This window comes from Agelaius tricolor, unplaced genomic scaffold (genome assembly GCF_023055355.1).
Source record: "Agelaius tricolor isolate 1412-34295 unplaced genomic scaffold, bAgeTri1.0.p SCAF_11, whole genome shotgun sequence".
Classification (NCBI taxonomy): domain Eukaryota; kingdom Metazoa; phylum Chordata; class Aves; order Passeriformes; family Icteridae; genus Agelaius; species Agelaius tricolor.
Window position 1 is genome coordinate 28,663,901 of NW_027269271.1, and position 17,041 is coordinate 28,680,941.

General features: G+C 45.0%; 2 protein-coding genes across 15 annotated transcripts in view; one reads left to right on the top strand and one right to left on the bottom strand.

Moving 5' to 3' along the window:
* The first annotated feature begins 710 nt into the window (after window positions 1–710).
* USP1 (ubiquitin specific peptidase 1) lies at window positions 711–12,510 on the top strand. 2 transcript variants are annotated; one of them, XM_071436907.1, is made up of 9 exons: window positions 711–856; window positions 1,031–1,224; window positions 2,391–2,514; window positions 2,837–2,944; window positions 3,440–3,600; window positions 4,092–4,804; window positions 5,905–6,075; window positions 7,222–7,423; window positions 10,870–12,510. In XM_071436907.1, exons 2-9 carry the CDS (start codon window positions 1,064–1,066, stop codon window positions 11,594–11,596), a joined length of 2,367 nt encoding a protein of 788 aa, XP_071293008.1. In that variant the 5' UTR covers window positions 711–856; window positions 1,031–1,063; the 3' UTR covers window positions 11,597–12,510. The 2 variants fall into 2 exon arrangements, with proteins under 2 accessions (XP_071293008.1, XP_071293009.1); XM_071436908.1 differs by having other exon boundaries at window positions 717–856; window positions 1,059–1,224.
* A 2,288-nt stretch (window positions 12,511–14,798) lies between these two features.
* Window positions 14,799–17,041, bottom strand: part of DOCK7 (dedicator of cytokinesis 7) — a 95,790-nt gene continuing 93,547 nt past the window's right edge. For all 13 annotated transcript variants that reach the window (XM_071436904.1, XM_071436903.1, XM_071436902.1 and 10 more), the window contains 2 exons: window positions 16,636–16,803; window positions 14,799–15,338 (listed from right to left, as the gene is read on the bottom strand). In XM_071436904.1, coding sequence (XP_071293005.1) covers window positions 15,296–15,338; window positions 16,636–16,803 — 211 coding nt within the window. In that variant the 3' untranslated portion in view covers window positions 14,799–15,295. The remainder of the gene's footprint in view (window positions 15,339–16,635; window positions 16,804–17,041) is intronic.

Sequence of the window (17,041 nt, forward strand, 5' to 3'; positions counted from 1 at the left end):
CACGTGAATAAACTTTCCTGTTAGAAAACCTTTATGTATGAGCAATGTGCATTCTTTATGTACAGACTGGAGGTCCTGGAGGGGCCAGTTTAAAGAGCAGAATGCAGAAATTTACAGCATTTCCCACATTCCGGACCGCTAAACCGCCAGTTTTGCAGCCCTAACAGCCTCGGTGATAACTACAATTCACTGTGGGGTGCACAGGCATGCCGGCGGGGCCTTGGGGCCGAGCAGCGCTGGGAATTCCCGCAGGGATGTGCGGTTTTTACGGCAAAGCGCGGGAAGGCCCCGCTCCGGACACTGCGGGCCGGGCCCTCAGGGCGTGAGGGGAAACGGAGCCGCCGCCTCTGATTGGTCGAGCCGCGCAGGGGGCGTGGTCAAAGCGGGACCAATCCACCTCCCGCCGGCGGGGGGGGTGAAGGCTCTCCCCACGCAAATGGTACAGCCCGAACCCGAGCCCTTTGGCCGGGCCGTTACCAGCGCCCGCGCGCGCCCAGGCAGGACCCACAGCGGGCTGCCCGCCGCGCTGCCTGATGAGGCGGCGGCCTTGCGGGGCCGGTGGCGGCGTAGTTCCGACCCCCAGCCGCCGCCGCTCTGTCCGCCGGCTCCCGGCAGACGCCCCGCCGCCGCTCGTCATGCCTTTCTCCCGCCGGCCTGCCCCGGCGGGGCGCGCTCGGTTTTCCGGCGTTCTCGCGGGGCGGCCGCCGGCGGGGCGGGGGGGTTGCGGCGCGAGGCGGGGCGCGCGCGGGGCGGGGGGGTCCTCGTCGGCGCGCGGAAAAAAACGCGCCAAGTTCGCTGACGGTGTCCCCGCGGTCTCCATGGCAACGGCGAGCGGGAGCGGGGCCGGCATGTAGCGGTGAGTGAGGGGGAGCGGCCGCACCGCGGCCTCGGGCCCCGCCGGCCGCGGGGAACATGCGGGGGGCGCGGGGGGGCGGCCCGAGCCCGGGGCGGGGGGCGGCGGGTCCGCGCTCGGCCCCCTCGGGGAGTAAATGGCGCCTGGTGTGCGCGTGTGTGTGTGTGTGCGCGCCAGGTGTGAGCGCCCCGGCCGCGCCCCGCAGGAACCATGCCCGGCGTCCTGCCCGGCGACAGCGCCAGGGCCAGCCCCTCCAAGAAGAACAGGCTGTCGCTGAAGCTCTTTCAGAAGAAGGAGGCGAAGCGAGTGCTGGATTTCATCGAGGCGCAGGAAAATGAGCCGAAGGGCGCGGAGTTCCGAGGCGCCGAGATGTGAGTGCCGCGCGGGAGAAGTTGTGTGGCGGCGCCGCGGCGGGCTCGGGCTCATCCCTCCATCCTTCCCTCCATCCTTCCCTCCACCCATCCTGCCTGCCTTCCTTCCCCGCTCCTTTCGCTTTCGTGTTCTCGCAGCAATAACGCGCTGCAGCACGCGCTCCATGCGTGCGCTTTAATTAAATGAATTAACGTGCGCTTTAATTAAATGAATGACCACGCGCTTTCGTTAAATTAACGTCCGGGCGGCCTCGGCACACTGAGCCAACTCATGGCTGGGACCAATTCCCGTTTTGAGAAAGCGGATTTGCCGCACCGGCGATGTTTAGTTGGCACAAACTTTGGGATCGCGTGCTGAAGTTAGTTTTTAAAACCTATTTAGTCACTGTAACCAACTTCTAATAACTGTTCTAAGAAAACAAGGTTTTTTTTTTCTTTTGGTGTTTAGTTGGCACAAACTTTGAGATCAGTCAAAAAAAACTTGCTTTTGGTTCAAGTTAATAGCAGTAGTTATTGTGTCACTGAACTATTTATATTAAAATTAAATTTTCTGCAAGGTGAGCTTTAATGCATATATGTAGGATGTTTAGTTGTGGGGTTGGCTGTCATTCACTGGGGCTTTTCAGGCCCTGAGCAAATCTGTTTCATTGTTGGTGAGGGATTTAAGTGGGGTAAAGAAAATTGTGGTCAGTTAGAAATAGTTGGAGATTTAAAATTTGTTTCTGTTGTGTTATTACAGTGTATTAATCACTGCTATCAGTAATTAATAATAATGATAATCAGTGTATAGTGTGTCAGGTTTATTGGTTTCTTCTTTTAGATTTTTTTCTTGTTTCTTGCTTTGCATCTAGAAATAAAGTGACATGACTGGAGCAACGTAAGAATATATTCTAGGCATGTTATGAATGAAGAAAGAACATACAAAAGTATCTAAATATGAAATTTTTGATCCATTAAATCAGTGTCCTGCTATTTGATGTGTTGGAACTTAGAGCAGGTTTTCCTCCTGTGTGGCTTTGGGTGGGTTGCTGAGGAGTCAGAGTGAATTCAGACACACTTTTGCAGGGTTTAGATCTGCATTTCTCAGTGCTGAATCCTCTGAGGTGGGGAGGGATGAAGGAGTTCTTTTTCCAGAGTGTCTCTTACCCCATTTCTCTGTTTCCCAGTGACCAGGTGGTTCCTGCAGCACAGCCCCCCTCCTTTGTCAGCTGTGAGAAAAAAGACAACATGCTGCCTTTTGTGGGCTTGAACAACCTGGGCAACACCTGCTACCTGAACAGTGTCCTGCAGGTGAGGCCATGGCCAGGGGGGCTCCAAAATGGACATTCTGCTCCAGCACAAATGGGGGAAATTGCTTTATTCGGGGTGCAGTGAAAAGGGCAGCTCATTACAGCAGGGAAATAAAAATGCTGCTGCAGGAAATGTGTGCCCTGTGGTTGTCCTGATTGGGAAATTCTTCAGTTTCCATACTCAGGGCTCCTCCCTGCTGTGAAAAATCCTGGATCTTTGTGTGCCTGGGGAGGTGCAGAGCTGTGTGGATTATAAATGTGCATTTATGTGTGGAATAACTTCTTACTCCAGTTATTCTCGTGTTTTCAACTGTTGCTTTCAGGTATTATATTTTTGTCCTGGTTTTAAAACTGGAGTAAAACATTTATATAACATCATTTCAAAGAAAAGAGAATCTTCAAAGGATGAAGGAGAGCAAAAGGCAGAAAAGGTAACAAATCCCCACGTGTTCTTAATTTGTAACCTTGCAAGCGAGGCTGTCCTGAATGCAGGGAAAATGTAACTGGTTTCTGTTCTAAAGAAGCTTTTCAGCATTGTTTTCTGCACTGTTACTTCAGGTGAAGATGTATTTGAGTTGTTTTGAACTTTAGCACAAGTTTTAAAGTCTAACAGAAGAAATTTGAGGAAGATACCTGACCATGCTTCTGGCACAAAGATAATTATGAAACAGTGCCTGGAGCTGATGGAAATGGGAGTTTGGGCAAGGATGGTTTGGGATTTTAAACCAATGGTTAATTGGGCTTTTATGTTTGTTTCCTACTTGAAAAAAAAACCAAAATACTCTCTGAAACCCACCTGCCTCCCATAGCAGACAAAAAATTCAGCCAAATATAGAAAACCAAGGGAGGGGAGGAGAGAAAAATATTAATTTGTGACCGATGTACCTGTTGCAAGTGTTTTTATTCCTTTTGCATTGTCATTGCAGGGAAGTTGTAAAGAAGATCCCTTGGCAAGTTATGAACTCATCTGCAGTTTGCACTCCTTGATCCTTTCAGTTGAGCAGCTCCAAGCCAGTTTTCTCCTGAACCCAGAGAAATACACGGATGAATTGGCCACGCAGCCCCGGAGGCTGCTGAACACCCTCAGGTACAAATCCCCCAAATGCTGGCAGAATTCTGTCCTGACATTTCCAGGTCATTACATTGCCCAGCCTTAGAGGCTGGTGCAAGGTCGATGGCGTTGGAAATTTGAAAATAAATTGTAAGACTGTAATGCAGAAAGGGTTTAAAACAGTGCTTAGGTACAGAAGTGTTACTAAATTACAGAGAGGTTTGGGTTGGAAGGGACCTTAAAGCTCATCCAGTTCCACCCCTGCCATGGGCAGGGACACTTCCCACAATCCCAGGATGCTCCAAGCCCTGTCCAGCCTGGCCAGGGATGGGAAGGATCCCCTTGGAGCTGAGGAGCTCCAGTGCTGGGTGTGTGTAAATCCTTAAGGCAGAACCTTCCCCCAGCTTTGTGACAGAGAGGACACATGATCCTCCATGACTTCTAAATCCCTGATTTCAGTCTCAAATCACATTCCCCAGTTAGCAGAGGATACCAAACCCTCATTTTTTGCTCTTTTCTTTGCACAGAGAGCTGAACCCCATGTACGAAGGGTACCTGCAGCATGATGCCCAGGAGGTGCTGCAGTGTATCCTGGGGAACATCCAGGAAACCTGCCAGCTGCTGAAGAAGGAAGAGCTGAACAAACTGCCTGTGGAAGAGCCTGCAGCTAAAGTGGAGGAGAAACCCAGCCAAAACTCCGAGAGCAATGGGTGTGTGAGCCCTGCTGAGGAGGAGGATCCCAGCCCGGGCAGCCAAGGCGGAGACGCGGCCAAGGAGAAGCTGCTCAAGGGAAACGGGAAAAGGAAAAGCGACGCCGAGGGCGGCAACGCCAAGAAAAAATCCAAAGTATCAAAAGAGCAAATTGCAGCAGAAGAAAATCAAAGACAAACCAGGTCCAAGAGGAAAGCCACGGGAGAAAAGATGGAAAACCAAACGGACGCCATCGCCAAGTGTTCCGGGGAGAGCGAGAGCGCCAAGCCCACGCAGAAAAAGTCGCGCCTTAGGTTAAACTGGTTAAAATCTTCCTGCAAACAGCCCAGTATCCTGTCCAAATTTTACAGTCTAGGAAAGTTAACTACAAACTTGGGATCCAAAGAGCCAGGGAAAGAATATGACTGTGAGTTCGAAGAGTCAGCTGTCAAGTGTGAAAATGGTGACAGTAAAGAAGAATATAATGAACCAGCATCTCCTGTGGAAAGCCATCATGGAAAAGGAACTGAAAAAGAACCAAAAAAGGAAGGTTGGTGCACAAGTGGATGGGCTTAAAATTAGTAGGATTAAGAAAGTACAGTGCGTGGGAAGTCAGCCTTCAGACTGCACAGCCTGCAGAGCTCTAAACACAAATTTAGATTTTTCAGGAATTGAAGATGATTTTTAGGAAAGATAATTTATTTTTATACGTGTTTGTAATTTTTTTTTCTTTTAGAATTTGACCTGTTTAGCTTAGATCTCGAGGCATTTCTCTTAACATTCTGTAATTGTTGTACAATATGTATAAAAAAGGCTGAATATTACCAGGTTTGTATTTACCACTAATTTTTGTCATCCATAGAAAAGAGCAAGTGGATTTGAGATGTAAAGGGATATTTCTGGCAGGAGCAAGCAGAACCAAACACCACTAGCTATGGTTTTACACACAGTATCCTCTTTTTCCCTTAATCTTTCCATATTTCCAACCTTCCCAAGAACCAGGAAGGACTCAGGATGTATTAAAGATCTAATCTATTTAGATCTAATAGATACCAATTAGAAATGCTAATTGGCTGGCAGGTCTGGATTTTGTTTATGTCAATGAAACAAGATACATGTTGAGGGAAGGGCCTCAGTATGAATCCAGTACGTACTAATTTGGAACTTTCCACCTACCAATTTTTTATAAAAATTTGAAGGAATGAAGAGCCTTTTGAGTTCTGCATTTCTTCTGCAGATTTGGCCAAAACTGGCCGATAAATTTAGGAAGGAGGAGAGGACTGAGAATGAACAGAAACCAGGCCAGCCCCTCCATGTGGTGCTCCTTGAGGAGCTCAGCAGTCCATGCTGAGGAGCCAGAGCATTGATGGCAGCCAAATATTCCAGAATGTGACATTGTCACACTTCAAGCACAAAACAAGAACCCAATCTTAGAACAGAAATTAAAGTTTGAGGCCCAGGAGACAGAGGGTCCTTATTTACTTACAAGCAGCTGATACCATGAAAACTGCTCGTGATTTGCTTTGCTTTTGAATTCCTGTCAGAGCTCCCTAAAGGCCATGGTTTAACAGTGATTTTGTGAGGATAACCAGGTTCTGAAGGGTCTCTGCAGTGCCCCTTGCTCAGGGATGTGCCTTGTGCTCTCTGCAGGTACAGAGCTGGCTGTCTTCGAGCTGGTGGAGAAACTCTTCCAGGGCCAGTTAGTGCTGAGGACCAGGTGCTTGGAGTGCGAGTGCTTCACGGAGAGGAGGGAGGATTTTCAGGACATCAGTGTCCCAGTGCAAGAAGATGAGCTTTCTAAAAGTGAAGAGAGTTCTGAAAGTAAGTAATTCCCTCCAAAAAAAAGGGTTGTGAGGTTCCTGCCTCAGCCAGCCGTGGGGAAGGACAGGGCTGCAGTTTAGGAAGGAGCATGGCTCCTGTTTGTGCTGGCTAAAATTAGAGGCTGTTATCTCCTGTCCTGATTAACTTTAGACTTTGGAAACATAGTGCTGATAATGTTGGCAGATCCAGATAATATTCAAATTGTTCCAGATCTTAACACATAGCTTGGACTGCCTACAATCTCTCACTTAGGCACCTGCTTTCCTGCTTATGAGTAGGTATTTCCTTTTTTTTTTTTAAGTCTTCCTTTTTCTTTCTGGGTAAGAAATTTTGCCTTTTCTTCTTTTTTATAAGAAATATTTACATTTCTTCTTTTTATAAGGAATATTTGCATTTTTTCTTAGAAATAAAAGAAACAAAAATCCTGGGTTTTTTTCTTAGTTACTCAAAAAATTTTAGTATTTTAGATTGTTGTTATTTTAATAACATTCGTATTATGTTTGTAAATGTTAGTCATGTGGTCTCTTTCACAAATTTTATTGATCTATATGCAGTTTTTTAGCTATTTTCAAAAGGAAGCGTGCCAAAAACACATCTTGAAATTGAGAATTTTAAAGGAATTAATTTTAGTTGCCACTGACTTAATTTGGAGCAGCTTTTCCTGCTTTTGCTCCCCATTTTGCTGAAGGATTCAAAGGAAAATGTGTGGGGTGGTGTTCATATGTGAGGTGCTGCCGACAGCGGGTGATCCTGTCAGCAGCGTGAGGGCGGCAGGGGAGGCAAAATGCAAGAAGTGAGAGGGAACTTTCTGGTTATTTTGGGGGTTTGCCTTAATAAGTGAAATTCTGGTCTCATACGAGCTCTCCATTTCCAGACATGGCAACAAAATTGTGTGATCTGAAAGGAGCTTTGGGAAAATCCTAATTTTGAGTAATGACATCCAATAAGGGATGTTTTCATCCCTTCCTGAAATGCTCCAAAGATGGGAATACATCACATATTTCACACATACTGAGTGTTCTTTGCAGCGTTGCAGGTTTGGAGTGGTCTGAACTTGGCATATTTTGTTTTGTTGCTCTTCTGGCGGGATGAGTTGGAAATATAAATATTGGCAGATCTGTGAATGCAGCGATTTTTCTTTTCTAGTTTCTCCAGAGCCAAAAACAGAAATAAAGACTCTGAAGTGGGCAATTTCCCAGTTTGCCTCAGTGGAGAGGATTGTGGGAGAGGACAAATATTTCTGTGAGAACTGCCACCACTACACGGAAGCGGAGCGCAGCCTCTTGTTCGATAAAATGCCCGAAGTGATCACAATTCACTTGAAGTGCTTTGCTGCCAGTGGCCTGGAGTGAGTATGCATTGCCTGTCTTACCAAACAGGGTCCTGCAGCAAGGGAGGTCTTAGCCCAGGAGCTGGAAATGCTTTGGAGTATTTCCAGAAGATTCCCAGATTGGGATGAAGCCCCCAATGCCATAAAGGCTTTGTGGTGTTCCAGGTAGTGGCAGAAATTATTTCCAGAAAAAATTGACTTTTAGGAGACTCCTTAACAAAATGTTTTAGCTCTACTTTTAGAACAACCTGATATTTCTTACAACTTTATTTACTTTAAATATCCCCCTATTTAAAGGGATAGTTAAATTTTAAGTAAATAAACTCTGAGTTCAGAGGCAGCTTTAAGTGCTTTACCACAACAAGTAATGAGAACAAATCTGCATTTTGTGGTCTGATGTTCTCTCTGCCTGAATGTGAATACTAAAAAGATGAATGTTAGTGGGGAAAAAAAATATAATCAGGAGTTAACACACTTTCAAGAGCCAACACTTGTTACTCCAAAATTGACCAATTCCTTTAAGCAGACTTTGGTCTCCACTTGATTGTAAACATGAAATTTTGGGGAAAAAAAAAATCAGGTAAACGTTTTAAAGAGCTAATATTTAAAAAAAAATCAATTACTTTGTAAACACAGTAGTATCAGTATCATTGATATTCAATTACAAAGCAATCAGTTTGGTATTGTAATTGTAGCAATCCTTCTATTTTGAAAGAAGTTGTGGGAGTGTTCTTTATCTTTTTTTTAATACTTAAGAATTTAGAGATTTTCTCTCAAATGAGAGTAAACAAAGAAAAATCCATCCCTACAGCACTGTACAGGAATATCCAGGTTTCTGACAAAGCAGAAAGGAAATTTCCTCTGTCTCTGCACTGTCTTTCCATACAAGTCCAGAATCATAACATACAAAATTGTCTTTTCATTGATCTCCACAATATTTACTTGAATACTGATTTGTATATACTTACTTAGAGCTGCACACTTAAAAATCATTACAGTTGAGTAAAAAACATGAAAATTTTCCTCCATTTGCTCCTGTATTTCCTATTTTCTTGTTTCCATGAGGAAGGACCTGCAGTTAACCAATCCTCTCCTGCCTCACTCACCTCTTCTGTGCTGGCCAGCTTCAGCTCCTTGCACCAAAACACTCAGACCAGTTTCCAGGTCAGAGTGAATCCAGTCTCTTGTGGTTTTCCTCATGTGTCCTCTCAGTTCTTCCAGAAATTTTCTGCCAAGGGCTACCAGTCAGAGATTAAGGAAGTCAGAGTGGAAAACCTGACAGAGAAACCTGTGATGAAGCTGAAACTCTTTAGAATAAAGAGTTTCTTGATTTTTGGGTTGGATGTTTTCTCTTGGGCAAAACCCTGTCATTGCTAAAAAACCAAACTTTTCTACTGGCTTTAAACAAAAAAATTTTTAAGATAAGAATCTTCAGTCAACTTTTAGCTCCCACAGAAATTTGGGAATCTGGTCTGCTCAGTTTTGCTCTACTGAGTTCTCTGGTGACTGAGTTGTAAACAAACGAGAAGTGAAGGGTACTGTAAATATTTGCAGTTAATAGGGATTTTATTCATCTTTTCTAGATGCTGCTTTGCAAAGTGTTTTGTTTTAAAATAAAGCAGCCAGTGTGAAAATCTCCTTGCCTGGGGAGGAGTCATTCTCTTTGGCAAGTGTGTGTGTGGGGAAAAATGCCAGGCCATGTGTGAGCAGGCTGTGAAGCTGCTTAGGAGGAATTTGTTAACTGGTAACACGTAATTAAGCATTTCCACTATAGAAATTTAACAATCTGTGAGAAAACCAGCTTTTTGTCCTGTGAAATTCAGTGCAGTGGGTAAAATGTCACTAATTTATGGTCTCAAAATATGTGGCTGCAGAAATCAGGTTTGATGTGTTTGAAGTGCATCAGTCAGAGCAGGCAGAGTACTTGGCATGCAATTTTTCTGTCTTCAGATTCTTATCATTAAGAAGAACAAAAAGCTAATAGGAAAAGATTTCCTCTCTTATTTCCTCCTCTCCAAATCTTTCTGATGCTGGATTCATTGAGAAGAAAGGTAGAGCCTGCTTTTTCCTGTTTTCTGTGAATATGATTGTCCCAGTGTGCTTGAGTGGAACTGGATTTGTAATCCAGGGATCAGCCAGCAGTTCTGTGTTTCTTGACTCTCTTCTGAATATCTCTATTTCTGGCTGCTGCTAATAGGGATTTTCAGAAGATTCAAGTTTCATTATTTCTGATTCTGTGCTCTTCTGTGTTCTTTTTGGTGGAGTGAAATGTGATGGTGAGAGAGGTCTGAAGTGAGGTTTCACTGAACTGGAGTGAGTGAGGATCTGTGTGTGTCACTGTGTTTATTTCTGTGTCTCAGGGTTCGTGGCTCTGAACAGGAGTGAAGCAGAACCAAAATTAAATCCAGGATAACAATAATCATAACTGCAGTTATGCCATGGCTGCAGTTTCCTTGGATTTAAGTTATTTATTCCTATGATAAGAGCAGTGAGCTCTTGGAAACCTCAGTTTTACAGGGCTTGTCTGTACTCCCCAGTATTTTTCCCTGCAACACCCTCACAGTTGAGTAAGACTTTGAGTCATCCCTGGAATTTATTAGGGCATCACAACCTATTGTTAAATAAAGGGGTTAATTGATCTGGGCTGATGCAATGTGCAAGTCATCAAGAGCAGCATCACAAGGAGGCTGATGCACAGTGAAATCCCAACACTGACTTTCTCTTTAAACTCTGTAGAAGATCCTTATAATGAAAGGATTTCTTCCCCTCCTGGTAAATTTGTGTGCTGAGAATGAAATACTGAATATTTATGGAATACTAGGAGGCTTTTCCAAAGTAAATTAGCCACAGAATTGATTGAAAAATTAGAATGCCACAGGATAGCTAGAGAAGAATCCCAGGTGAGCACCACTGGCACAGCTACAGTGCACTGAGGGGAGCTGAGGAAAATTAGTCACCATCTCTGAGTGATATTAAAGCTACTTGAAAGTAAAATAAGTAATGCTTTATTTAGTAAATGACTCTTTCAGGAGGAGGAAAAAACAAACCCAACCCTGCTTGGTTCAGCCTTGACTGTTGAAAAGGTTTTTGGTTTGTTTTTTGAACAGGATGGTGAGAGAGAGAAGGGAGTGTTTGTGCAGAAATAGGAGCAGGAGCGATAACAATCAGCTGAACCTGTATCATCACTATTTAAAAGTTATCTTTAGCTGATACTTTAGAAAAATGGGATCTCAGAAACAGCTAAAATTTATAGTTTCTGGGCTGTAAGATTTAACATTACAGTCATAAAAATACCTTTCCTGACTGGAGGTGCTTGGGGTGCTGGTGCTGGGCCAGGGGAGCAGGGAGCAGTTCCCCTCATCCATATCCTTGAGGAGGAAGGGTATGGCTGCACCTCTGGGCCAGCTGAAGTGCTGTGTGGGAGCTGCTGTGGCAGGAGGTGTGAGCGCTGTGTCCCTCGGCAGGTTTGACTGCTACGGGGGCCTGTCCAAGATCAACACGCCGCTGCTGACGCCGCTCAGGCTGTCGCTGGAGGAGTGGAGCACGCGGCCCACCAACGACACCTACGGGCTCTTCGCCGTGGTCATGCACAGCGGCATCACCATCAGCAGCGGCCACTACACGGCCTCGGTGAAGGTGACGGACCTGCAGAGCCTGGAGCTGGACAGGGGCACCTTCCTGCCCGAGCCGGCCTACGCCGCCGCGCTCAAGCCGGAGCCGCTGACCGAGGAGGAGGCGCGCGCCGTGGCCGAGGACTACGACGACGGCGAGGTCTCCTTCAGGCTCAAGGTGCTGGGCAAGAAGAACGTGGAGGCCGTGGGACTGCTCGGGGGGCAGAAGAGCAAGGCTGACTGCGAGCTGTGTGCCAGCAAACAGCCCAACCCCGAGAAGCTCCCGAGCGTGGCGCCCGAGCCGCGCGGCGAGCCCAGCGCCGAGCCCCGGGCGGAGCAGGGCCAGCCCCTGGCGCTGGCGGCCAACGGACTGGAGAACAAAGCTCTGGAGAACAAAGCTCTGGAGAACAAAGCCCTCTGTGTGCTCCAGAGCCTCAAGGAGTACGAGGGCAAGTGGCTGCTCTTCGATGACTCCGAAGTGAAGGTCACAGAGGAAAAGGACTTCCTGAATTCTCTTTCTCCGACGTCGTCATCTACATCGACTCCTTACCTACTGTTTTATAAGAAAATTGTAGAGTGATGCTGTACTTGGACTGTAAATATTTGGGATTTGCATACACCTCTGGCTCTGATTTGCATCCAAACTACCTGGAAGCAACGGCTGTATGTTTTTTGAAGCTACTGATTCTTCATCTTTCTGGTCTTTTTTTCCTTCGGTGTCCAGTGGCTCGACTTGAATTAACAAAACATGACATAGGACTCGACTCACACTGTAACTTTTCTGCTGGAGAATAGTGCTCTGACCTTTTAGAAATACCAGTTTGTATAGATTCTAAACGATGCCTACAGCACCCAGTAGTGGTTTTAATGCAGCTCTAGGTCTCAGACATGCCTGTTGTATTATTAGCTTTTTTTTTTTTTCCCTTTTTTTCTGTTTTTTTTCCCTGGTTTTGGTTTTTTTTTTAAATAAAAGTTATTTGTATTCATACCCTGGAGTAAATGTATATTAACTAGCAAATTTCATCAGAAGTTGTGTATTTTTGTAACTTGGGAAGTAACACTTCATATTTAGTCTTTGAATAATGGACGTGGTTCATTCTCCTGCTCCCGTTATTTCCTGCTCCTTGCAACTTGAAGCACAAAGAAAAGTCTGAAAACCTTGTCCAAAGCATTGGAGGGAACTGAATTCATGGAAGTGTTTGACTGGTCTAATTTGCATCTTGGTGCATAGGTGTTAATGAGCAAAGTGTAAATAGGTGTGATTAATACTTCAAACCAGGGGCAGAGTGTAGTGTAATTAAAATAATTTTGTACTTTGAAGAGTGAAGCCCTCAAATCTGCATCTCTGTTTGGGGTGGTTGGGAACTTAGTGGTGACTTTCTAACTGAAGTTAATTTGTACCTGGAGCTCACTGAAACTGGGGGGAAAGGAGAGGATTTGGCTTTGACGCTTTGTTAAGAATGTACATATGAAATAAAAAAGTTATGATCCGCATCTGAGACAAGCAGATCAGCCTGTTGTGTTTGGAGAGGGGAAAGCAGAAAGGGAAAGGGCTTTGGGAACAGTTAGAAAAAGGCTGGGGAATGTTCTTAAAAGAACTAAAGTGCTTCTAGAATACATTCTGTGGTTTTTAGCTGGTTCTTGGACAGTACCTCCTAATTTGAAGGTACTTTTTGACTACAGGTGTGAGGTTAAGGGGAAACATTGCAAAACCAAAAACATTTGCCCTAAATACTAGAGGTGAAAATCCCAGACTGTCTGTCAGAGAATTGAAGGGGACTCCTATAAACTGGGCATTAAGATCTTAACAAATCTGACTCACAATAGGGGGATTGTTCAGTCTGTCCTAGGATGGATGGAATGACACCAAATGTCACTGCAGGCTTTGAGCATGCCCTGGATATATTTCACCTTTTTCCACTACAAATTAATTTATTTACAGGAAGACCCCTAAAAACCTCTGCCTAGTTAATTCTGCAATACTTAATTTTTACTATCTTTTATTATAATGTTGTATAAACATGGAGGTTAAGTCAGGAAAAATCTCTTTTAGTGTATTTTCCATGTTAGGTTTGACCTCTGAATGTTGTACAGGCCTTGATTTTGCAGCATAAAAAAAAATCTGCAATAACAAAATACACTTTCCCTTTTCCAAAGCATTGCACCATAATAATAAATAATTTCAGAATCTTAACCCAGAAAAAAGCTACATTACAAAAATATCAGTAATCTTACCTTGCAAGGGCAGCCCAATCCCATTACAGAATGCAATTTTTTAGGCTTTGCTGAATTTCAGCCTGCAAATGAAAGTTTATTTTTCCACACCTGGTGCAAGACTTCATCTTTTTCACTCAACTGCAGCAGCAGGAATGTTCCAAGGAAACAAAATACCATTATTTACACCAAAATAGGATGTCAGGAAGACCCAGCTGCCTTCCATCATCCCAGCACAGCCTGGGAGGAGATTCTTTGTGGCAGCTGAAGAGAAAACAGCCTTAGCTGGAAGATGCTGAATGAAAACCCCTCCTCTGGCACAGGGAGAGGGACTGGGGGTGGATTTTTGGGATATTCACTCAAGCACCACTTGCCACCCCCCTGAACTTGTTGCTTGTAACTCCTGTCCTGGAGAAGAACTGCTGTAAATTAAAGTTTCATCCTTTCATGGCTCCTGGGATTTGTTTGCACTGTGTAAATATTTTTAATGCCTCTTCCTGTAAATCTCTTCCAAAGCCCTTCCCTCCTTCCTTATAATTTTCCATTCTGAGATTTCCCTGACTCCTGTAGCACCTCCAAGGCCTTGTCAGCACCCCTGAGCTTTGCAAGAGCTTTGGAATATCCATGAAAAGCTTGGAGTTTTCCTTCTGCAGAGAACTCCATGCAGGTGTGACACAGAACCAATTCAGGATTATTCTGTCCAGGGAACCTTGCAGAGCCTGGCACACAAAGCATCCCAACTGTGCAGCTGATGGGATAAGAGAGCATGGGAGAAGTCTCCAATAACCTAAAATAAATATCAGGAAGGGAAAAAAGACCCTCCCCACCCTAAACTTCAGTGCTGCTGCAGAAGGGGGCACTTCAAGTATAAACCCATTTTTCCTTCTATTTTTTATATATATAAAGAGTATGTTTATCAAATTTAGGTTTTGTGTGTATATCTGGTTTTTTATGCATATTTAGGTATTTATGGAGAGAATAACTGTGTTTAATCACACACCACTTCTTCCAGAGGACTTTGTTCACCACAAAGAGGAAAAATATTAAGGACAAGATTTAGGAGTTGTGGACTCAGCTCCAAATCTGATGTTTCCTCAAAGTGCAGTGTTAGACCCCAAAATATCTGCTGTAAAACATCTTTCTTCACATAAACAGCAATGCAAAGAATGCTTTGTACCCTTTTAAACTGTGACACCATTTTAGGGTTTTTTGCCCTGTGAAATTAGGCTATAATTAAAAAATGACATAAAATGAGTTTAGTTGCATGGACACTGCTAATCCCAGGGGTGAGGAGATGCTGGGACCTCCCAGCTGGTGGAGATGTCCATGAACACACACACAAGTGAAGCTGAAACTTCCCCTGCTGGACTGAAGGAGGTGAAGGGGTACCAAGCTGTGCCTCCATCTGCTGCTGGCTAGAGGTGGAATTATTGGGGTTTTTTTTGTTTGCAGCAAAAGAACAGGGATAACAAACAATCAGCACTCTGTTAATTAATGTTACCATGACTTACCTTGCTCTGAACCTTTTCCCCAAGGATGCTGAGCCCTGAAGTCCAATGCACAGGGAATTAAAGTGTAAACATTCACATATTTAATAGTACCATCAAAATAACCATCAGCATCATCACTACATTAAAAACTTCCAAAATGCATTTGCGTATGGTCCTAATATAAATTAAATATAGGAACTAAAAGTAAAATAAATTTAACATTAGGTAATGCTATAAATAAAGGTAAATGCGTTTAGTGTACCTTTGAGTCATAAAAATGCCTTAAAAAACAGGTAACTTTACAGCTCATCACCAATACTCTGGATACCACTGCCATGATGGGTTTTTTTCTTTTCAAACATTGAGAAGTCTACATTTGACATTTCAGAATGATTTTTTGGCCACTGAACACTTTGATGGAGGAAGAGGTGTGTGGGATGTCCAGGATGAAGTCCAAGTTTTATTTCACAATAAAACTTCTTTGATTCCCAGCGCTGATAACAAGGCTCTTTTTCTTTTCAAAACCTTAAATTTTTAAGTGCTTTTTTTTTTTTTTATTTTGGTTTTTAACTCGTTTAGATTTCCATTTTGCGAAGGCTCATCCTGCTGAAGGAGTCTCTGAGGGAGAGAAAATACAATGATGAGCTCAGATTTTCCATGGTGAAATAAGAAGCCTCACCAGATGAATGACTCTGAATTGATTTCCAGTATTTCCTAGAGCTGGTTACAACAAAAATTAAATCCACTGGCATTAAAACTCATTGCTTTTCCAAGGATTTGGGTTTGGGTTTGTATCATCCAGAGCACTGACAGAAAGTTTAATTCCTGTGTACACACAGAAGCAGCACAAACACCTGCACAACTGAAACCTTATTTAAATCTTTCAAACACATCCCTAAAGTTGAATTTGCCAGGAATGCTTGGAGTTGGACTCAGTGATCCTTGTGGGATCCTTCCAACTCAGGATATTCTATGATTTTCAGGATATTTTATGTCATACCTGTATTAGGCTGATTATCTGATCAGACAATAATTACCACACCAAAAGCACTCGTAGGGTGCCTGGCTGGGTGGGGAGGGAAGCTCTGGTATTCCCACCATGCCAGTCAGGAAAATTTGCCAGGGAACAGCTGGGACACAGAGCTGGGGAGAGCTGCAGCATCCCAAAGCTGGGCAGAGAGGGAAGGGACCTTCCTGCAGCACTCCCAGCCAGAAACCCCCTGAGTTCAGCTCCAGGAACATCCAGCCTTGCCCTGCTGCCAAGGGGGTCACAGATTCCTGCTGGGAACCACTCCTGGCCCTGTTCTGAGAGCCACAGCCTGGCTGGGAAGTGGCTGTACCCCAAATCCCCCTGCTCATCCGTCAGCTGCACATGGAGGGTTTGGTCACCCCAACCCTGGAATCTTTCCAGACCAGGTGGGAGCAGCCTGCTCTGGCAGAAGGTGCCCATGGCAGGGGTGGGACTGGATGGTGTTTCAGATCTTTCCAACCCAAACCCTTCTGTGATCCTGTGATTCCCACTGGGATTTTTATGTCCTGTCTCACACAAACCCAATCTCCAGCTCCCTGGTCTTCCAGCACCAACAATTCCCCCGCCCTGGAGCGCCTGATCCCATTTTCATTGGGAATAAAGTCCTGCCACGCTGAGGGTGGTTTTGCATCTAAAAGGAATGGGATGCAGGATGGAAACAAACAAAAAACCAACTGTCCTAGCTGAGGAACAAAAGGAACATTGCAAACACCACCTACCACAGCTGCTGGGAAGGGAATGTGCTCTCAGGAGGGACAGAAGGGAACAGGGATGGGCTCAGCCAGGAGAGCCAGGACTGAAAACAAACGGATGGCGCAGGATCCCGGGAAGCTCAGAGCCCTCAGTTTCACACCCTGTGCCCCGAGAGGAACCCCAAATATGCACCTGTGGCACGTGACAGGCAGCACTGCCTTGTAGAGCTGTGGGATCTTCCTGTTGATCAGGGGCTGCAGGGCCTCCTTGAGCCGGTGGTAGTTGCGCTCCAGCTCCCGCTGATATTCCTTCTGGTCCGGCCCGATCAGGCTCTTGTTCTTCCTCAGGGCATCCTCACACCTGCAACACAAACCCTCTGAGAGCTGGGCACGCAGAAACAGCCCCTTGCTGCAGGTCTGTTCATCCAACAGTACAAACACAGCCACTCTGTCCCTCTGGGATCTCCCTTTGTCCTGTCTTTTGGTCATCAGGGCTCAGCTGAACCACCTGGTGTCCAGGGGGAAGGAGAGGGTGTCACATCTCCCATTTCCAGAGTGACAACTCCTTTTTTATTGTCATTTACCCTCCACTTACATTT

What these genes read in the sequence shown, in the direction of transcription:
- USP1 (XM_071436907.1), top strand. Translation starts at nt 1,064, where the DNA reads ATGCCCGGCGTCCTGCCCGGCGACAGCGCCAGGGCCAGCCCCTCCAAG. An exon ending in GAGAGCAAAAGGCAGAAAAG is followed by an intron (nt 2,945 to 3,439) that starts GTAACAAATCCC and finishes TTGTCATTGCAG; the next exon opens with GGAAGTTGTAAAGAAGATCC. An exon ending in AAGTGAAGAGAGTTCTGAAA is followed by an intron (nt 6,076 to 7,221) that starts GTAAGTAATTCC and finishes TTTCTTTTCTAG; the next exon opens with TTTCTCCAGAGCCAAAAACA.